Here is a 24,223-nt window from a genome sequence, read left to right as displayed (position 1 = left end):
TGAGCGAAAAAATTTCAATAATTCAAACTTGAGAACAATGTACTAAGAGTTTAGCAAAAGCAGAAAGATTCAAGACTCTAGTAATAATTTACATGTTATGGAGATTATTGGTTATTTTTTCATTATGTGTAACTTTATTTTCACTGCGTTACTAACGCAGTAAGGGCAATTTTTACACATTTTGACCTCTTTTTGTAATTACCACGGGTTGTAAGTGGCATTGATAATTTGTAGATTGCTTCCTTTTGGTAAATATACAATATAATGCTGTTAATTACATGAAAATAAGCATTAATCTGGAGGCGTGCTGCTTTAAAAAGACCAATGAAAACTCTTCTTATATTCAGTTCTTCTCTGAAAATTTTACAAGAAGTCAAAACTGAAAACAGACTGGCCTTCGGCAAAATATCGAGGCTCTACCTTTCTATTGTCAAGCAAATTTACATATGTTAATGATCCTCCCTAGTACATAAAATTGTTTCGTTTTTGTGCTTTTATCAATGTGATTTGAATCTCCAAAACATATTAAAAGACTAATCAATTAGAATGAATATTTCTTTGTGGCATGCATCATATCTTTAAACCAAAACAAACTATTAGATTGTCGTTAGTAGAATTTCTTCGACTATAAATGCACATCCCTTAATTCATCTTTTTAAAGATATGTTTGAAAAAGTAAACAAAAACCTGTTTTTTTCTTTAGATGACAAAGATAAAATAAGTTCAGGATGACAAAGCAAAAGACACCGAGCCATCACGAGTGTTGTAGCTAACAACGCTGTTTTATTGGTATCCACAGTACGTAAAATATGATTTATCTTTCTTCAATTTGATATATGCCTCCTACCTCAGTCATATATCATCGCTTAAAAATATTCTAACCATTACCACCTAGTAAGATGTGAATTTAAAATTTTGATAACATACTTTAATTTCACAAATGTTGGTTTATGACTCAATGGATTATCGATATAGTTTAGTGGCGGGTGTTAAACAGAAATGTTTGATCTAAAACTCCATACGAAAGAAGACATGTTCTAGATATTATCCGGTTTTAACCGCAAAGCCAATGGAATTGAGAAATACGAGTTTTCCCACGATTTTAATACAAATTTGGCATTATTTTAACATGGAGAATGTGCCTCCCTTTGGTGATAGTTAGTGATAAATGTTTCAATATCAAATGTCGAAAATGAGTTGCTAAAAGTTTAGATTCTGGCCATACATTACAGATCTGCAAGCTTGATTGAGTCAGTTTTTCTATTCTGTATTGATGGCATACACTCATTAACATAATTATTATCGTTAAAGCAATAACGCTTATAGGCAATCATAAAGATAGAACATGTGTATTTCTTTTTACTTTTAATGAAACTCTAGTTGAGTGGAATGATTGTCTGATATGATTAAGACACAGAGGCAGCTATAGAATCTATGAATGTGTTGTTTAATAAACCAGTATTTGAAATTTTCAAAAATATCTTTTTATATACATAGATTTAGTTTATTTCTTCACTTGTTATTGGTTGTGATGTTTATAATTCACAGGAGCAGGGAATGCCCAAATGTGTGATTTTTGTCGCTGGATGTTGGTCTTCCCACGCCATACTCGTTAGTCATTCATCGTCCACTGTCATCAAAAATACTTTATACAATTCATACCATATCACAAGGTATTTTGACAATACAAAGTAATCATAAGATAGTTTCTTTTTATGTTGCTTTCGTCAGACCCATATGGGCAACTTAAGATATTTCTCAGTTCCAGAAACAACCGGTTTCTTTAATGTACAAGGTCCTAAACAATATCACTCAGGATCTAAGTTTTCAGTCTCATCAAATACAGTGTGAGTATATATACAGTGCAGTAAGTATCGAACATGCGATCCTTGCATTGATCCTATTTGTAGTCAGAAAGAGTCAGTTAGTTCCGGTCTGCTTATTAAGTCAAAAGATATGAGTCAAAAGAACAAGCCGTGAGTGGTTTATTTATTTCCAATTCCCTCAAAGAAGCATAAAATTCAGTTTTCTTTTACTTTGAAAAATGGTGAAGAACTTTTTTTGCCTTTAAAAAAGGCTCAGGGTTTACCTACTTGGTATCTTGCTATCTTGAAGACTTCCCAGAAACATTGCCGAATGACATGTGTAGATGCAATTTCAATTTATTATTTTGAAATAGGCTGTTCTGTTCTTTCCTGTTCATATAATAATAATGTATTTAAGACGAAAGGTTTGTCAACAACCATATTTCCTCATTACCCCTGTGTTTTTTTGCCGGAAAATTAACTAGATATTTGTTTTAAATGCTGTTTTGTGGGAAAGTCTTATTTTCCTTTCTTTTCACCTTTTTTTTTAGAGAAAGCTTTCCTTGTTTGTGATATGTCACGGAGCAATTTACGTCAATGCTCATGAAAAGCTTTTTACAAACAGACAATTTTATGCTAGTTTTGATAATCTTACTTATTCCGATTATGAGCAAAATATTCCAGAACGGTTGCATTTGTTTGATGACTTGGTCTATTTTCTGATTGTTATGAGTGACCTGTAACCAGTAGAGATAACAACAATTCTAGCACCGCCCTCCATCACTCACAGCCAACTTTAGATAACAACCTCGCTTGTCCCAATTGCTTCACTTTTGTTTTTGGATTTTTGGATCATTATCTCTGTTACTAGTGTAAGTATCTTTATATGTATTTTTTCAATCCACATTTTGATTTTAACTGATGATTTAACGTTTTATTGCCCTTCATTGTCGCCGAAGCATTTTGTGTACTTTCACGCGGTGTGCGCATACACTGACATTTTTAAAATGTTCGGACGCTGAAGTGATTTTAGAAATGAAATGTAAATGCGCGTACACTTCGTTACAATCTTATTAAGATTAATAAATCAACGTATATATTTTCTCTGAAAATATAAAAAAAAATGAAAAAATGAATAAAATAAAATTCATTTTATGATAATGAACTACATGTTGAACAAAATAGGTAGTAAGGATTTTTTCCGATAGTCAATTTTCACCAAAATATGGTTGCTTTTCAGTTTCCGGAAAAAGAATTCCAAAATATCGGAGGATAAAATAAAATCTCATTCGAATTAAGAGTTTCTTTGCTTTTTACATAATAAATGTTAGATACTAAGTCTTCTCTGCGGAAATACTGAAATAAAAAAGAATCAAAATAAGTATGACTCAAGAGGTTGTCACATCAAAACTCACGATCGGAATTTCTTAGTTTGATAAATTTTTGGGCAATTCACAACATGTTGTATTCATCGCATTCCATCGCACGAGAAACCTCACAGATATAATGAGTAGATGTTCTTACTTAGTTACAAACTCGAATACCATTTCACAGCGGGACAAAGCAGCCACGGAGATCCGTCAATAGTGACTCTGTTGATTGACAGGACCTAGATACCTACCAACAATATATTGATGTATCTTCTTTATAAACCAAGATAGCAAAATCATCACGCTATTCTTGTGGTGTCAAACTTGCCTGATAAAACTTAAGGATTATTCCAATTTCATAGATAAATGAAGTGCCAAAATAAATGTTATCATTGCCTTAAAATGACCAAGCACTTTTAATGATATTTAAATAGTATGTCCAGTGTGGTCAAGTGAATAGCTGTAAATCTTTAAATTAGGTGGACAACTTAATATCAGGAAAGACTAAGATACGACGATCTAATTAAACTAGACAAATTACTCACAATGCAAACTTAGTTCATGTTTTTCTATAAAACATGTTGTCAATGATAATATGATTGAAATTTTTAAAAAAAAATGCCCGTTCGCCAGACTTTATATGTCCATATACAATTAATAATTTTTATGCCTAATAAATTTGCATTCTTTTGTTTTAATCAATAATGTGGTACAATGTAATAATAATTAATAATTCCTTGTACTGTATATAATATATCTTAGGATATAGAATAGCGAAAATCATTTTAGCATCTGCACGCTTTCTTGAAATATTATTTCAATAAATTAGATGAAGTATTATCAATGTCAGTATTTATTGATACTGCCTGCCTGTATTAATTTTAACTTTTGTTTTTATTTTTGGTTTCATGATTTCAAGCATTTTCATCCACCCCTGTAAGCAACTTACAGAATAGTAGAATAGTAAAAATAATAACAATAGTAAAATGTCTACAAACACAAGTGTTCTGTCTTGAAAAATTTGTATCGACATCTGTAGGAATAATTAAAACCATCACTAAAATTAACATTCTGTCTGATGCCTAAAAATTATTCGGTATGTTATTATAATATTATAAATATTTAATTATTACTAACAATAAAAAGCCGTGTGTAAAACCATATTTTATGTTGTCATTTGAAAAAAAAAATAGAGTAGGATTATTGTAAGATTAACCTGGAACTTATATTTTTATACTAGGATCGCACTATACTTCGCGTGGAATCAGGTCTAGTAAAATACATAATTGCCAAAAACAAGACATCACGGCACTTCGACAATAACAATTTCATTATATACCTCAAACATGTACTTTATGATAATGTTAGAAACGTTTAGATTTACTAGTTTATTATAAAGAACTATAACATAAAATGTACAAAGAAAACGGCAGGATGTTCCACGACGACAATTTTATTTAAAATATATCCAATTATTTATAATATTTTTAGCCAGGCCAGTTTTTTGTATTTTTTTTTAAATTTTCCATAGATCCATACATTTAAAATACAAAATTTCCAATAATAATGATAAACAGCAATTGTAGAAAAAATATTATAATTATTATTATTTAATGTATTATTATTATTATTATTGTTGTTGTTGTTGTTGTTGTTGTTGTAGTTGTTGTTGTTGTTTTATATCATTATATCTTAAAAACACTGCTCGTAATTTTTATGTATCTAGAATACATTGAAATTTTTTATTGTGAAGAACAAAAAGACAGCTTTAAATAAATTGTCGCATTGTATGCTCATGTGTAACAAAATAACAAGAGCTAGTTATACGTGATATCAATAAAAATAGAAATAGTCAACCTTTAAAATGTTTGTGTGTGCGTGCGTGTGTCCGTGCGTGTTTATCATTGATTTGAAAGCTGCTATAACAATTTGTACCCGAAAACCGTGTTTGCATGGCTTATTCTTGATAAAAATAAGAAACACATTTAAGCAATATACTTAAAATTAAAAGAAGTATCAAAAACACAGATTTAATAATCATTCGTAAGTGATTGTTCACACATTTTTACTTTTACCGGCGATGATTTGTCTCTAAGTAAATTATTTAGTCCAGAAGTAGATATATCGAAAATATTCTCCGTGTTCAATAACCAAACGTAGCCGAGATAAGCTCGGATTAGCATGTTTTGTCTCCGGATATGTCCGTATAATATTAGAGACCCCCTCAAGGTTTAATCGGAAATTGTGCCACTGTAATACTTAATATTTATTCAACATTTTTATTATGTTCACCTATTTATACAAAACAAATGTCGTACGTTGGTTACCATAATAATTTCATAGAATAATAAATTCATTCGAAAAAATCAACACTGAAAAGTAATAAAACGGAGAGAATGGTGGATATGGTGATCTTAAAATTGGGAAATTGTACCTCGTGTGACATACAACTTCTATTGTATTCAATTATTCTAATAGATTTCGTTTATCATTCTAGTTTTACATATTTTAGTTGCAATACCTAACACAAGGAAGCACTTGAGGCATAACCCGTTCATATATTGTTTCTCTCAAACAATTTTGTTGTGCTTATAGTTATCAGTAGATAATCTGAAACCATTAAAGTTGGTGTAAGAAATACACTTACAATACATGTATATATTTCCGTGTATACTTACGACATACTAAATAAATAAATAAATAAATAAATCAAATCAAATCAAATCAAATGAAATTGACCTTATCAATGAATTGGCCTTTCAAATAAATTGCCTTTTTAATAAGCTCTATTCTGTAATCTACTATATATAAAAATAGAATTAAAAGAGAGAAAAAGATACAACTATGTTGTATGTTGTATTTGGTATGAGCAAGAACCTAAATTTAATATAATAGTTTTATCATGGCCAATATAATTTTCATTAATTTAGTGCATTTTTAAAGATCCTGGTCATGACTTAAATCGCACTGTATCTATAAGTACATGTAACTATACTGTATATGAAAAGTAATAAATGTATAACATGTTAATGCTTTATTTTATCTATCAAATAAGCCAAAAAAAAGTTCTTCTGAGGTTGAGACACTTATTACGGGTGATTATCGACAGTTTTTCTGTTAATATTTAGTATACTTGCCTATTTACTGGTGGAGGAACACCTAAGGTGCCACTCCGTGCACTTTTTTCAGGCACGAACGGGCCTTGAGTAGAACCACCGACGTTCCGTAAGCAAGCTTGACTCACAATTCTATTCTGCTCTACTCTGTTCTATTTATAGTTCTGTGACAGCCTCATATTTGTTACATTAGTGAAAATGACATTGCTAAAATTATATTTATCATATTTCTTAATATTGGTAAATGTATGCAATATACTGCGAAAAGAATGGAAAAAATCATTGTTTTTCAGTTGCAGAATGACTCCTAAAAAGATTTTTTTTAAAATTCTGTTTACATTTTAACTCGGTCTTAACTTGTTTATAGACCTAAAATTGTAGTGGTTTTATAATGCTCCCATGACTTTAAATAGAACAGTATCACTTAACTTTCTCTGTCCATGTTTAGGTAATTGTCATGCAATTTTGTCGATATATATGGCTCTAAATCACATTGCCCTTTAAAAAAGGGTCGCAGCAGCACACATTTGGCAATATTGGACCATGCAACAGAATCGGCGATTTATTTGACGAAAAACATCCCTATTTTAATAACACAACGCTTCTTATGTTCAATTTATTAGTCATTGGAGCAAGTAGCTGCTTAAAATATGTATGTCAAAAGTCTTGTCACCGTGACGAAAAATGCAAAAACCTTAAATGATCCGTTTTGGTACTAAAAAAATGAAATGATATGCTCTTATCGCTTGCTTTGAGCATTGGATTATTTTTCTTTTTTTTACTGAACAAATATTTTGGCCTATAACTTTGATTTCTAAAGGTGACAATTTGCTGGTTTTGGCTTCTCCTCAGTTGGACGGACCTGAAATAATCGCATGAGAAATATAAAAACGTTTAAACTTTTTAATATTTATAAAATTACACGCATTTACGCTTATACAATATGATAATATTCTTACTATTACATGTAGTTATATTACATATAAAACTGGTATGCACAAGACTGGGTGAAATAAAGGAAGAACATATTCTTAACAAAATAGAATTAAACAAGAATCCCTAAAGAATCTTAAAAACTTCAATATCAACTTATAGGATTGCAAGCTACCATCCACTCCACCTAGAAGCGGCTTAAGCTCAACATGATATTGCGAACATGTTATATGTCCCGAAAATGTTAAAACTTTACGGGGACTTGGCCGACAGATGCTGTCACAAATATACCTCGAGGATCTGCATTTGACCGGCTAATAGGCCGATAGGGAAGTGTGAAGAAAAAGTTCTACATCGTTTGACACTACTTTTATACGGACTAATATTTACTGACAGTCTCTACCGACACAATGAAGGAGAATGTTAGTTCATCTAGTTTCATTATTTTTAAAGACGTTTTAAGTCCCCAAAAATTCTATCATTTTCAGTTCTCAAAAGAAAAGGTTTTTATTGTCAGTGTCCTGTTACTGTATCCAAAAAGTATGTATGTTCTGAGCTTAATAAAGGTCCATCCGCCCTTTCGAGCACTGAGAGTACGGACTCCGGACATGTCACAAATGTCTTTAGATAGTATTAAATTGCCATTGAATTGGTTTGAATTCACTGAATGTGACTTTTATGTTATTTTTGATATATACATGATTACATGATGTCAGAGAGGCCAATGGGACCATTTAAATGCATTATGCTAAAATGTTAAATGTTGATGATGTTGCCAAAATAATAAAAAAAGAAATGTTCCGGACTGATGTTGTGACTTTGTAGCCATTTATATAGCTGAGTCATATTTTAATTTTTTAATTTTTATGTTGGGTTTTAGTTATTTGCTGTTGAAGTTAAAATTCTACATGTTCTCATTTTGCTATTTTTATGACGAACATTGTCACAACCGGGGAATAAGCACCTTGCATACTCTTAATCAATTATTATAACATTTTAAAACACACACGTGTATTTACATTTTCTAACGAATGAAAACTGTATTCATTTTTTGGCTTAAAATGTGACTTAAAGTTACAGATTATACCGTTTCAAAAAAAGCAATATTTGGTCTGGTTTTCAACATGCAAGGTGTAAAGGACCATTTAACGGGATCTCGGTATATCAAATTCTCACCCGGAAGGGGCTTATTTAATAGTTATCTTAGTTGGAGTAGCGGGATATCGGACTTGTTACCGTAATTAGTAATAGTATTACCGGTAGACCACAGGGGCGTTCGTGGTCGAGTGGTATAGGTTGTTGACTTTAAACCACTTGCTGTAGGTTCAAATCCCTGTCCAAATCCGACCAGGGACTTTTACTTTTATATTGTGAGGAAGCCATCCGGCTAGCTTACGGAACGTCGGTGGTTCTTCTCAGGTGCCCGATCGTGCCTGTATGACATGAGTGCAAAGTCGCCATATGACAATTACAGTGGTAGTGTCACTTCAAATCCAACATATAAACACCACTAGACCACTGTGTCCGTTCTTGATACTAACCGGTAAAATTGTATTCGGTTTATAAGAGATATCTATAATTAAGCATTACAGGATAGAAAGAAGTTTAGTTTGTGATTTGTTATACCATTTGAAACACCTTTCCGGATGTTAGCAATTAACTTTACCAAAGCCTCTTTCACTAAAGCACACTATATGTATATATATTCTCAAGTCTATATTTTATTATTGCGGTATTAAAACAATCTAAATTCTGACCTTCATTTGATATATTAATGTGTAGATGAATTTTGCTGTTCAGATAAAAAGAGGCTTTGGGCGTAAACTAGTTTTAGTATAGACATCTAAGCAAAATGAAAACTGTATAATAGAATTTATTTCAAATTTCCATGATCTTAGAATATGATAACAGAAACATTCTAGGCGAAAGAAAAAATGGGGTCACCAATCTTATCTCAGACTCGAGTCATATGCCCTTGAATTTAAATTGTTGTCACAAGGGCAAGCACAACTTCCGCGCATGTCTGATCATTTGTCGCAAGACAACATTTCATAGAATGTCATTTAGCATTGGTATTCTCTTTTTTTTCAGTTTAAGTAAACAGACCGATTTTTTAGAAAAATAAAATGTAGGCCTGCCTTTTTTGAAAAATTGGCATCTGCGTTTAAGTGAAGAAGAAAAAAAATAAACAAGCTACTCTTTACCAATATTTGAAATTTTACACAATCACTTGAAAGGAAGCCAGCTATATGAGAAGCACAAAAATAAGGTAAAAATAATTCAAATTCAAGGGCAAATAACTAGAAAACCCTCTTTTCTCTTAAAGTATTTCAGTTTTCATTATGTCTTTTTGCTTTTACGAAAACTGTATCGTACAATTTACGCTTTATAACTCGAGTCATTGTTCTTTCAGTACCCATTCTCGGTATGCACAATTTTGTAAAATGATTATCAACGATTACGGATAAATTTTAAAGGAAGAAAATTATAATTTTTATTGACATGTACATGTTTAGTACTATTTAATTTCCATGAATTACCCGTGTATAGATAGGAAATATGTGTATGTCATAGTCACGTGCTTGGCAGGATTGATATAGATACAGATAAAGTTCATTTGTCTATATATCCTATCAGTAATATCTATACAAATAATATTACACAGCTCAATTTTTTTACATTTGTTATTGTATTATATTGATTACATAATACGCACAGACGCTTGTGGTTTGGAGCTCAAAACGCCTTTAAAATCCAAATAAAATGCATATTTGTCAATCCCAGGACATGTACTGATCATATATATCAAAAAATCTTAATATATGCCGTTTTGAAAAAAAATCATATTTCAACAACTATAATAATACACAAGATAAAAATGTTCGCCGGAAAAAATCCGCACCCCTACCGTCATAATCACCATGTATTTTAATCCATTTCCAATATTTTCACATAATCCTTTGGTCTATCGACACAGAAGATATAATTCTTCACGATGATGGTCAATTTTAAACAAAAACGGTAATATAAACAACGCAACAGCCGAAATAAACATCAATATTATCGCTGTTTTTTTCCAACGACAAAATCTTTCGATAAATTCAATGGACCAGACGGCTATGAACGAAGCTATCCGATTATGTGGCCCCAGCTTTGCCGTGTGCAAAATGCGCAGCGCTTTTAAGTTTGGGAACCACATAATCGGATAGCTTCGTTCATAGCCGTCTGGTCCATTGAATTTATCGAAAGATTTTGTCGTTGGAAAAAAACGGCGATAATATTGATGTTTATTTCGGCTGTTGCGTTGTTTATATTACCGTTTTTGTTTAAAATTGACCATCATCGTGAAGAATTATATCTTCTGTGTCGATAGACCAAAGGATTATGTGAAAATATTGGAAATGGATTAAAATACATGATGATTATGATGGTAGGGGTGCGGATTTTTTCCGGCGAACATTTTTATCTTGTGTATTATTATAGTTGTTGAAATATGATTTTTTTTCAAAACGGCATATATTAAGATTTTTTGATATATATGATCAGTACATGTCCTGGGATTGACAAATATGCATTTTATTTGGATTTTAAAGGCGTTTTGAGCTCCAAACCACAAGCGTCTGTGATAATACGTTGATAAAACAGCGATGTCACTCCATCAGGTATAGGTTTTCCATTATAGTTTAGCTGAAAACTAAACTGGTCAATACAGCGAGATTACACTGTCACTTCTTATCTTAAGTTGACTTTTAGTAATGGAAATCTCTTGTGCACGGTTGTTTTGAACACAACTTTTATTTGTTCCTCTAGATACAATTCGTATCCGTCTATTGAATATTCATGTTAAATTATGATTAACTTATCTCAAATGTGATTGGATAGTACTCTGGTTTATCACCACCCCCTTTAGGTGAGAAAATGACAATATTTTGATAAATGAGCTTGGCAGATAACACATCTCTAAATTAAACATTGAACTATTTGCGAATAAGACCTAACTCTATAGATTGGAGTGTTACTCGAGTGAAATTGGAAATCAAACTTACGGCTATAGATCAAGGAAAAGTGACAGGATAAAAATTTACATGTTTAATACAACTTTGCTTAAAGGAAATAAAATGAGAAGAAAATAGATGATATGTGGAGAGAGAGATATGGAATAGAGGCTGTATTTAGACAAGTTATAGAATAAACTTAATGGAGATAATGTGAATATCTCGTGTGTTGTATTTTACTGAGTAGTTAACTTCAAAGTAAGTGTACTTATAGAAGTCTTCTTGTTTAAATACTCTCGATATTATTTCTTGTATAATCTCAATTTCATTTCTTGTTTTGAACGTGACCAGCTAAATGTGTACTGAAATCGATTTATGCTGGTGACTTCAAACGTATATGTCCTTATCTCTAATCAATTAAATTACTTTATTTCAGATGAATATGAATAAAACGCATATACATTGTATGTTATTGTATTCAAGAAGGGTTTCTCAATTACTGTTATTATGTTTTGAAGCTTACAGTGCAATAACGCTACAATTTTTTGATATACGTATATAGATATGATAAAAACAACCTCACCGAATACACCTATTATAGATAAATATACTTTTTTTAATGCACATTGATAATTTAGAGGGTTTAAACTGATTTCAAGGGATAAAAAATTACGTAGATACCGGGTCTCTAACCTGTGGCCACGAACTGTCGCGTTACTTTCGTTTTACTTGTGCATGTATATGTATAGAAGATGCATGTTGTTTTGAGAACTTTGCGGTCGAGCTATTGAGTCAGACTTTCACTTCGCTCATAACTTTACATGATTTTGATAAAATAACCATATAAGTGTATGTTTTTATATTCAGTATGAGATGGGTACCGTATGGTTATAAATACTTAAAAATAAAATAAAGAAAAACAACAGACACTTTCTTAATTTATTACAAAGAATTCTGTAACATAGTTTTTAATAATAATTATATTGGTGGACATGATCATGTCATTTAAGCGCATGTTACAAATGATTTATATGAGATATAAATATAGAAATATAGTATTACTCGCCTTTGTAGTATATAGATATAAATATAGAAATATAGTAATACTCGCCTTTGTAGTATATATTTGTGTGACTTGAGGCTACTAGGTCGTATTTTTAGCTATCATTGAATATTCTTATTAAGTAAATTGCATTTTATGTTCTAAAACATTTATTCAATCTACCAGACCTATATTGCTGTTACAACATGTAGTACACATGTTAGAATAAAACAGTTACAAAGCACCTGGAAAAAACTTTCTCCAGCCTTAAATGTTGCAACATTAAAGCATCTGCTTTAGCACTGTATATATAGTCTGCGTTGAAAAAAAAAATTATAGTTTATTTGCTCTCCACAGTTTTCCCTTATTTACTGAGTTAATTGTTTGCTTTTGTTCGTTATAAAGTGAAACAGAAATCGACTAAAATTGGTGAACGACAATTCGAAATATGCACATCTGAAATACTGACGAGCAATAAAAGATTTGACAAATTCGACCTTTGTTACACGATTTAGATATATTTCGTAAATACGTTTTAACTTGAAGTGTATCTATGTTTGTTTCAAGTATTCGATTGAAAAAAGCGTTGTTTTATGTGAAATATTGCATTGATATATGTCCATATGCATTAAGTTTTAAAAGCTATCTGTGATGTGACCATGTTTATCTGGGCACCTGACGAGCATTTCTTGATAACGGACGAGTAGCTGACGGGTTTTATCTCTTCCTATCAATATATATTTTCATTTTCATTACGCGCATATCATGTTTGTTTTTGGCTTACATAATAGAAAAATTGTGTAAATTATCAAGTGTCAGATACGGGTTTTGTTTGTTTGGTGATACTATCTTCATTTTAAATAAGTATATTTAGTGAAGTTTTAAAACAAAATTATGTAATGCACAGTGCACCAAATAACATTCAATATATATATATAATTTGCAACGATTAAATAAAAAATCAACAGGCACAAGCAAACGTCGCTTTTGGGCTTTATTGGTACGAGTACGAGTGAAACTTTCTGGCAGAGATAATAAATTCAAGAGGTATTCGTTTTAAAAGCGACGCCAATCCAGATATCTATATATATTAAATAATAACAATCAAAATTGATATAAAAAAAGTCAAATTAGTTAAATATATATCAAAGTTTTTGTTAAAAATTAACTTTGATGGCGATGTTATATCCTAAAATCGTTTAGCTTTAGTTTTCCCCTAAACTTGGAAATTTTCCCGTTTCATTCTGTTACTAACTGTCACTGACCATTCATTTGTGATTGGCTTTTTGATATACATATGTACAATAATGTGAAATATTAAGTTATAATTAGAGATAGAAAGATATTTCCATTTGCAAATGCTGTACATAAATATTATTGGAATATATTTTACAATGACAACACATCTTTTAGGAATTGTAGACAATATTTCATCAGTGTTTTACTTACAAACAAACAAGTAACCGATGAAGCTTTGCTTAATCATTCTTTCCTTTAATGAATTAGCATAATGAAACATATTGGAATTTCAGCATCAAATATTGAACTAACTAGAACAATAGGTTTCTCATAAGGGTTAATCAGTCTCTAACATGGCTATTTTTGAATGCAAGCAGACATGTAGTTTTACGTTTATGAGGAATAAGGTTTAATGAAAATGCGATGTACTTGTGCAACGCAATAAGTTTCATAGCTTTTTTTCAGTCTTGAAATTAAATTATCTTTCACACTATTATTTTTCATAAACCATTTTATCATTGGTCTTGGATACACATGTTAAGTCTTGCCTAACCACGGCCAACGCAGTGGTTTCCGTTGAAGATGATTGAATCAAGTTGAGCACTGTGTCAGCTGTCTGGTTGATTAGTATAGTGACACTTCCAACTGTTTCTAAGATGTGAATATGTTCTGAATAGTGCAAATGTCGAAAGGATATCAAAGATTATCAGCGAGTATGCAGGTGTGAAACAGGTGTAATTTAAATTTCTTAGTTCACTATCAACAAACACTCACTGTAAATTTAGCGCAAAAGACGGTTGACTATTACAGCAATCTTGAGAACTTAATTATGGTGGGTTTTCTTTTTGTATACTTGAATCTAATTTATATGAGATATTGCAGTAAGTTATTTTCAATTCATCTCTGGGATATAAATCGTCCTAAAATCACGATTATGAATGAGAGATACTAAAAGAAATCGCTGCGTGTTTGAAAAAATTCAAATATGGTTCTTTTATGATTACTTTTACACAATTACAAAGACAAAGTTAAAGCACGGATAAAACACTGCAAATAGTTATTAATTTGTGTTATTATTAAATGGGAAAACAATGAGGCGTAGTAAAATTAATAATTAATAAAAAAATAGTTTCTTTTTGCAATCATTCCATTATATCTTGTCGCAGGTGAAACATAACGTACAATATATATCATACACTCAGTTTATTCAAACATTTTGGAACTATATTGAAAACCGTTTCGTAAAATAAATAAACAATATGCCATGTTTTGGGCAACTTTTGATACGGTGAAATGGCAGCTATCAATAACAGATAAGGCTATCGTTAAACAGTTATATCCATAATCAAAAAGTCTTAATTGCATATAAGGTTTGTTTTCTCAGATTGATAAGAAAACCTGTATTGTGGAAACATGAAGTATATTTGCGCGACAGCTTCTAATGCAAATAGCTTTGTATAGTAAAGTATGATAAAATCGTCAAAACGTCACTATTTTCATTTGTTCTGACTTGCTTTGAAAAAATAATAATAAAAATTCGCATTATCATCATGAGTCATCATTTTTTAAAGTCGCAAAATCATTTGCCGTAATAGGTGTTCATAAAAATTGTTCTTGGAGTAAATCTGTCGTTAGAAAGCAGTTTGGCTCTCCAAAAGCTTAATGTTTGAGTGTCAATGTAGAGCCCCTACAAGTGCTTATTTCGCATTACATTTCACTATCAAGAATTGAAAATTATCTATATATTTTCTTTAATTTCGTGTCTGATTTAAAGATTGTCCTCACAATCAATACTAGCAGCCATTAAGTCATCTTCTTAGACATTAACACATAAACTTTACAAAATACTCTAAATTTAAATCCAGAACGATACTTGTCTATAACTACCGCTAAATTATAAACAAAAACACACACTGTCAAACTTCGCTGTTCTAGCCACTCTCTTATAATCAAAAGAGGACGTCATATAAAACAGAAATCTGTCAGATATGCCTTAAACGAGATGTATATGCAATTGAAAACAAAATGCATTTTCTTCTTATATGTCCAGTGTATAGTAGAGAGACTGGACACCTATAGTTTTTAGCGAATAGTTATTTAATACAATGACAGCATTTATTCACTTTCATTTTTTTAGTAAATGCACTCAAACTTTATACAGCATTAACAAAAAAGGTACATTAAAATAATGCATGTGCAATATACCTATTAGTATGTAAAACAAATTTCTTTTGCAATTCATTTTTCAACATTGCCATAATATATATATGTATTTACTATAGCCATGCCATACATTGTCATATGTTTGATTCCTTATTGTTTGTATTTTGGGACAGCAGACTTTCATTGCAAATATTATACCTCATTTGCATACACCCTTCTATATTTAATATGACGTCATCCGGTCCATAAACCGCATACAGACCGGGGGCGGTCCATAATACTTATATGGACTGGATGACGTCATATTAAATCTTAAAGTTCGGGGTTTTTTGCCTGTTTAATTTGATTAACAAAAATTGAATAACAAAAGAAGAGCATGATTTTTTTTGCTGTATCGCTTGAAAATAATTATTCCGACTAGGGTTCACACACTAACCAAATAAATTATTATTTGAAAGTAAATTATAGTAAAAATGTCAGCAACAAAAGGGATAAGAGGATTTAGTGTCCAACTTTATTTGTCATCCAATGAAAACACTGTATTTCTTAAAAATTCTGTGCGTTAATTTTCATAGAAGAACAAAAGTCGATACTATATCGAATTCCGTTCATAGTCGACTTCTATTTTTCATAGTACTTCATAGAACGGCATAGTGACGTAATAAAGTGAGTGATTATGAGGCCAAATAAAGTTTGACACTAAATATGTTAGTATTCATCCGTAGCTGTTCTACAGAAATTAGAAACATTCTCCTGTCGCTATCGCTCCCGTCGAAGTTTCTAATTTCTGTAGAACAGCACGGATGAACACTAACATATACTTAGATTCGGTATAATATATACTGCGAAGCTGCGCTTCGGGCCATATACCTTCCTCAGTTTGACCAATCAGTCCGTAAACTTGCATATTGCCCTCAAGGCCATGTATTATTTGTTAAATAATGTATTGTATTGTCTGACAATTTTTCAATTGCTTAACATTTGTTATGTTTTGTGTACTTTAATGAAGAAAAAAAACATACTATTGTTTATGCGTTCTTTAATCCTTGGCCTGCTAACTGAGTCTTATGCCCATGCCACCAGTGCGGGCCAAGATCAGCCTACCAACTTTGCCGTCTAATCACCGTGTACACTGGTATCTATTCAGAGTCTAAATGTTTTGAAATTTCGATTGGAAAAAATATGAATAGTTTTGTACATACTGAAATATGGAAAATTTCAATTAAGATATTTAGCATGGTTAATGGTTAAATTGTGCAAAAATCATTTGATTTAATATACTGTAGAAAATTATTTCATTTATCTTCCAAGAAGTTTTGCTTTTCATACACATAGACAGCTTATGGATATCCTTTATTTTGTATTAAAAATTCTGTGGTTGCATTCCATTATTTCTTCAGTCTTAAATAAAAATTCTTTTGAAAATTGGAGATCATAATTGATCAATAGAAAAATGAAACATAAAAAAACAATGTACTGGCATTTCCAAAAATATTATGGTGTGCGACATTACCGATTGCTATGAAACTCTTATAATCTCCCGTCAGAATTAGTAGAAATGCTACCAATATGCCAAGTATAAATACGAGCATGCCATATGATTTTGGCTAAGGTTACTTTAGAAAATACAAAACTGCTAATGGTACACATCTTATTGCAGTTGGGTGTTTGTTTCTTTCTCTTGGTCATGTAATAGAGCTTTCTAAATTATTGAACTTGAAAAGACCTCATTTGGTGTAACCTCTTGCAAATTTAATGCATATACAATGCATGTAAAGAACTAAACTGAAAATAAAATGTATTGCTTATAAAGATCCTGTATACAAAGAAGTCAAAAATATAAAGTTATTAATTAGATGACATAGTAGCATTTAATAAACATATCAGATTAAATGCGACTTAATATATTATCTTCATTTACTCATTTATAAGAATTTGATGTAAAATTCATAAGAGATTGATGTAAATTTCATGAAAGTTAATTATGAATTTCACGCATTGCGGAATAAATTTTGACATTGAGGAATTATTAATTGAACTATCTTAATATTAATATTGTAACCAGTCGTGATGCCCTGCATGAGACACACGGTATCTAGGAACGAAATTGCTAGATGAGCACGCCAGCCAAGTTATGAAGCAACAATGTAAACAGTTTGTGTTTACAATATCATCCTACATAGAAACTTTAATTAAAAGCGAGCGTAACAATAATGAGATTTGTAGAAATTCTTTGGAGGAATATAAATGGTACGGATTTAATGAAAATTAGAATTGCTGATTTCATCCAAAGTTTTCCCATACAATCTAAACAATACGAGATCTTTTTATCAGAATTATGCATATTATCGAGCGACGGTGTAAAATTTTGATAAATTTGATGGGTAAGATTTTAGCTCCATATCAATACGGCTTGAGCTCGTTGTCAATGAAAATAATCGGTAATCTCAAAAAGCTTAAAAGCATTCAAGTGTCAAAGAATAAATCACGCGTTGACATATATACAATGAAACTTTTATCGGCTTTACTTTTTAAATGGAAGTTATCATCAAAATTGAGAGAATCTTTCCCATAGTAGAAAACCTGTGGTTCTTAATGTCAATTTTCCTGAGTTGACAAACTCTATATAGGTGTCTAGCAACAGTATTTTAATAGCCAAACACGATGACTATTATCAGACTTAAACAAATGCTCCACACAAGTTTGTTTTGATAGCGATACATTTTACAGGCCTATAAGCTTATTAAAAACGTTATAGGTTCCGGTTTTACGACCACTGCCAATTTTGTCCACTCCTTTTAACGTTGGCAAGCTGGCATTTTAAATTGCTTAAATACGGAAATATGACGGGTTACGAATGTGGGAAGGTTCGCAATAAAAACCGTACACTGAAAAGTAATAAAACAATGCAGTTAAACTCTTATAATATTTAGCCTAATCTTTGAATAAAAAAAGAATCGGAGAATGACATATGCACTTAAATTCTATTGTATTTTCAATTTTCTTTTCTGTTATACTCAAGTTACCTTTGTATAGAAAAGGTATCACGTAGATAAAGAAATAAAAAATTCTTAAATAGCTTAATTCGTTTTTGAATATTAACAAAGATTCCTAGCATAGATTATTTATTGATTTTCATATTGATTTCAAATAAATGAAGGAAGTGAATAAAATATTTGCAAAAAATATACATTATAGCATAGAATTTAACAAAATAATTACTTTTGATTTATCTAAAGCTTGTATGCTTTGCCTTAACATGTATAGACATATACCCACTATCACACAATGAGCGATACAATTTTATGCTTCATCTTAAATGTTTCTATTGAAATGATTTATATTTTCAGGCTGTAAGAAACCACATTGAATCTGGTGAACTTTCACAACTGACTAATGATTGACGTGGTGGGTTACGGTCAGTATAACCGGCAGCTTTCCGGTATCCATGACAACGGCGGAATGTCTGTACCACATGGTGCCAGGATGTCACCCGGAAACTCACTTCATACTTTACTTCCGGTGTCACAAGAGATACAGCACGTTCAACACACACAACACACTTCCGTCATCAAGAAACTTGATCATTCCGTCGAATCATTTATTCCTAGTACAAATCAACATCAGCATAATATAAATCAAAACAATGATTCAAGCATTATGCAAAGTGAAAGTTTCGATGCTCCCAACGAATCGATGATTGACGATGAATTCAGTGATCACGATTCTCATTATTCTGAAGACCTCGAAGATATTGACATGGAGTTGGAGCCAAAACCGGATATGACGAAACAATTATTAAATTTCGCGACTATGGTTAGCACCGATATTCAGAAATTTTTTGGAAGAAAGAAAGGAGAGGACGATTCCTGCGATATATATGAAGACAAATGGAAATCTACAAAATCTGGTAGAGAACTTTACTACGCCGATCTAATGAAAATTGTTCACGGCGAGGATAAAGCAAACGGGAAAACCGGTGGCAATAAATCTCCTCCTCTTCTTGATATTTCAAACTCTGTAAGTGAAAAGAAGGACAATAGAAGTTCATTTACTGGGAAATTTGATAAGAAATTAGGTATAGGCCCTCTGAATGAATTATTCGAATATGGGTTACGGCATTTTTTGACTGACAAGAAATTAAAACACACCAAAGAATTAAAACGGCTTAAGTCCGATTCAAAGAAATTCGATAGTGTTGCCCCAATGCATTCAAGAAAGTTACCGACGTCATTTTGGAAAGAGCCTGGTTCCCAACAAACAAACTCTTCTGGAGAAACCAGACAAAATGGCGGGAATTCTGTGCTTCAATCGAACAACCCTCCAGACTTCAGTGATCTGTTAGAAAGCTGGAGACTTGATCGAAATGAATTTAGTGGCGACATGTCTTCAAGTGAAGTAAGCATGTCGCCAGAATCGGTCTGAAGTTAACTGACACCATATATTTACATAGATGCAAAATGTCTACGCACACATCATGTGTAAGTAGGTTTAGGGTAATTGGTAAACTGTTACAATACTGTGTTCCACAAGTGCTCGTCTATATACATAGGGGAATTGCAGTCTTGAAGTCGTTGAAGATGTAAGTTAGTGGCGCAGGATTGCAAACATAACTAGTCATTACTTTAATTTGTCATACGTCAATGTGACTTGAGATATTAAAGACAATGTTGTGTGTTCATTAAAACTTTAAATGTTGACAAGTACAGTTTCTTGTGTAGGGAAATAAATTGGGAAAAAATTATTTTAGTGACATTAAATTATATTGATTAAAGTGTTATTGTATGGCCATAAGATAAAAGGATAAAATTCAAACTTTGACTTAAGCGTGCTTTAAAACGTTCTGTTAGCTCTTGTACAAAAATTATTGTATAAACGATCATCGTTATCTAATACGCAAGCACTAAATTGTATAAAGCTTGAAGTACAGTGAAACAAAAGAAGTATCAATACATAGAATTAATCTCTAATTTTTAAAATGTTGATAAATATGAGACAAGGTTTGCATAGATTACAATAATTTGATCGGTTTTTTAACAGATATTACATTGTCATCTTTAAATTATATTGACTGGATTTCATATCGAATGAAAAAAAAATAATGAAAAAAGAAAACTTCAAAACGAAAAACAAAATAAATTTGTGCTATTGTAGATATTATTTTGTTCAAAGCTTTTTTTTTATTGATATGTGCATGTATTATCAATTAAGATATTAATTCAACGTCAATAAAATGAGGTGTTCAATGATTTTTGCTTACAGCTGAAACTGATAAATATCCAACTTTATATATATCTTATACATATGAGCATTCTAAAGATTGACATGCTCAAAGTTGATATTTGAAAATATTGAAAATTGCTACGCTGTGTCTTTGTAAATGTAAAATAAGCATGTTTCGACATATTCCTAGATTTGTTTTCAATGATTTTCTCACTTAATTGGGAAGAGGCCAAAGTCTCTTGATTTTGGGAAAAATTATCGCTAAAATTGCTAATTTGGGAAGCTAAAAGCAGGTTTAAGTTCAGATTTTTGGGAAAACTCCGTAATTTAAAAAAAAAAATCATTTGGAAAAAGGCCTTTTATCGGAGACTGTTATATAAGCATATGACAAAGGATTTTCCGTTAAAAGAGGTTTTTTTTTGTTTTGTGCTGAAATATTAATTGATTCTATACAAAAAATTTAATTACATTTTACATTATTTTTCTTTTTTTTAAATATTACTTTTACCATTATCGGTGCTGTTTATGGATACAAATTAATTAAACTGTGTTGTTTATACCATGCTGCTGCTGTTGTTGGTGTTGTTGTTGTTGTTGTTTTTATGTTGCTGGTACATTTGTACCTGGGCGCGGAAGAGCTGATCTGAACTGTAAATAACCCTTTGTTTTTTGTATTAAGTAAGTTTCAATTGATAAATGTTATGATTATTTTTCAATGTGTAAATGATAACTTTCCCAAAAGAGTGAATAAGAGGTGTAAGTTGTTTTACTTATTATTGGCATAATGGTTGATTTAAAAGATATATTAGTACAAGTTTTTTCTCTCTTTTTTAAGAACGCTGAATGTTTTGTGTGAACGCTTCTTTAACATGAAGTTATATGTTATAAATGAAACTGTATATAGTATATCAGGTCTTAATAAAGGCAATTTTGTTTTATTCATGTGTTTAACTGTTTTTAAAAATTAAATTCCATTGGACAAATATTATTGATATGGTTCTGATGTTTAAAAATTCTATATATGCCAAAAAAAATCAAAAACAAAAAACAATACTAAAAACAAAGTAATAAACATATTTCGTGAAAACGTGTTCGTAAAAAAAAGATTTACTTCCCTGGATGCTTTTTCGTCTCTTCATTTTGTTCAGTATTCAGGAGATAAAGAGGGATAATATATCCGTTAATATTTTTTTCTTAATAATTTTTGCTGCATCACTGCATTGCAGTTGTGAACAGCTGTCTATTTGTTTTCAGTAATAATAATTCTACATTGTAACCGAAATATTTTTTTTTTCTATTATAAGTACTGTATTGTGTCAGACTTTGATTTATTTTGAGAGAAACATGTGTTATTGTATACGTTCTATGTTATTACTCAAGTCTCGGGTAAGCAGGGTAAATATTGTGTCACATGTATTGAAAATTACTGTTCATAATATATGTTTTGTCTTATGTATAATTAAAAGGTGAAAAATCGCGTTCTTTTCTTCCCTATTCCCACTTTTTGCCACGTAGCAATTGCTAAATACGTGTATGTGTGTCACGTTACTTTACAACTTAAAAATAGGTTAAAAATGTTATTTGAGAAACAATTTTTTTCAGCTGCTCAGTACTGAAATACTGTTAAGTGTAGAAATCAAGAGATATTATCTTGCCTAAGGTACTTGCTATCCACAAAAATGCTTAACAGCATATATGAGGAAATATCATTTACACCGTTAATTTTGGAGAATAAATATGGCAATAAAATAGTAAATTATGCTATATATTACATAAATAATTCTTTGTGTCCCGGTCTTTGTAACTAAGAATATCTATTCTTTCCTTGAAAAAACTTCCAAGGTAATCACGTGTCTATAAGTCATTTATGTGCCGTTTTTAATTCCTTATTCTGCTGGGTTTTAGTGAAATCATATTTAGTGAAATTATACAATGCCATAGACCTAAAATATTTCAAATTTTGCCAATCTTGGACCATAAGCAATATAACTAATGCATCTTATTAATTTGACTTGTTGTCTGGAAAATATATCTTTGAAAGAAACAAAGTATGTATTAGAATCTTCAAACAAATATTTTCTCAGTTCGCCGTTACTATACAAAAAGCAACTACTTTCGATACTCAAGAGAGTCTCAAAAATAAATTTACATTATTTTGAGAGCATTTTGTTCTACATTTTATATAAAAAATTACAATAATGTACATTGTATATAAAACACACACTACCATACCTCGTGCATTTTTAATCGTTAATGGCATAATTTAATGTAATTTTCACAAACACTCGTCCGAGAACTATTGCACAAATGTATCACATTTACATACAAGAATATGTATGTTTTTACTCATTTACTTTTGTAAACGCTGAAGCTAAGTAGACGGCGAAATTTGTCGTGTAATGCATATATTTTCAAAGCCTTCAACCATATTTTTTGTTATAGAAATTTCAAGAAAATATAACATAAGGGAGATCCTATATTGTGGCGAGTCTGAGACAACACATGTGCTAAACTAATACGACCATCTGTAAAGGAGAGTTACTGCGAAGTTCATCTTGTGTGAGCAGAACTTAACGCACCATGTCCATTAAGTCGTCTGGTATTGATATAACCTTTATCCACTTGGCCCATTAGTTTCGAAATCTTAGACAGTTGTTTATCTCTGCAAACACGAACTTCCATTAACATATCTTGCGAGCTAAAAACAAAAGGATCATCTCCTCGGTGACAGCTTTACGTGATTACCTGGGTTGTCGTCTGCTAGTCTAATTAGACGCTCTTTTCTTAAGAAGTATATACTCAAAGGACAGGGTTTCTTTTTGTTCGTTTATGTAAATGATTTATATCAATGGACAGTTAAGCCATTTAATATTACAAAATATTTTCTGATGAGCTATATGTCAAAATCAATCACATCTAAAATGAGCCTTAGTTGTATGGGGGCGGGTTTCCGTTTGTTATATTTTTGTCAGCTTTTGTGAGATTGTACCCTAAAATGAATATGAAAATATCGACCTTTAACTGATATGATTTTTTTTATTATTATTTTTATTATTATTATCATTTATTCATTTCTCTTACAGACACCTGAGAAGATGTCTCCTTCAAAATCACGACTTATTAAGAATGTTTTATTTTACTTCCAGTTACTATTAAAAACCTCGTGACTTATTATATTAGAAACACAGAAATATTGTCTAAATCAAAGTTAAAAAAATGACGTCGTTAAACGAATCATTATTCAAGAGGAATAAGTATCAGGAATAAAGGATACTTACACCAACCTGCAGTCGGGACTACTCGCCTTATAAGTTTTGAAATAAAGAAAAATTGGTAA

The 24,223-nt window shown here is 31.1% G+C and overlaps 1 protein-coding gene across 3 annotated transcripts; it reads left to right on the top strand.

Annotated features, from left to right (window-relative positions):
- The first annotated feature begins 2,573 nt into the window (after positions 1 to 2,573).
- On the top strand, positions 2,574 to 22,363 carry LOC132746232 (protein PERCC1-like). 3 transcript variants are annotated; one of them, XM_060735321.1, is made up of 2 exons: positions 2,574 to 2,677; positions 19,014 to 22,363. In XM_060735321.1, exon 2 carries the CDS (start codon positions 19,060 to 19,062, stop codon positions 20,086 to 20,088), a length of 1,029 nt encoding a protein of 342 aa, XP_060591304.1. In that variant the 5' UTR covers positions 2,574 to 2,677; positions 19,014 to 19,059; the 3' UTR covers positions 20,089 to 22,363. The 3 variants fall into 3 exon arrangements, with proteins under 3 accessions (XP_060591304.1, XP_060591297.1, XP_060591312.1); XM_060735314.1 differs by lacking the exon at positions 2,574 to 2,677 and adding an exon at positions 10,937 to 11,477; XM_060735329.1 differs by lacking the exon at positions 2,574 to 2,677 and adding an exon at positions 14,275 to 14,332.
- The last annotated feature ends 1,860 nt before the right edge of the window (positions 22,364 to 24,223 follow it).

Source organism: Ruditapes philippinarum, unplaced genomic scaffold (assembly GCF_026571515.1).
Source record: "Ruditapes philippinarum isolate M1 unplaced genomic scaffold, ASM2657151v2 ctg370_1_1_1_1, whole genome shotgun sequence".
In the NCBI taxonomy this organism is placed as follows: domain Eukaryota; kingdom Metazoa; phylum Mollusca; class Bivalvia; order Venerida; family Veneridae; genus Ruditapes; species Ruditapes philippinarum.
This window is presented reverse-complemented; position numbering and strand designations above follow the sequence as displayed.

What these genes read in the sequence shown, in the direction of transcription:
- LOC132746232 (XM_060735321.1), top strand. Translation starts at nt 19,060, where the DNA reads ATGATTGACGTGGTGGGTTACGGTCAGTATAACCGGCAGCTTTCCGGT.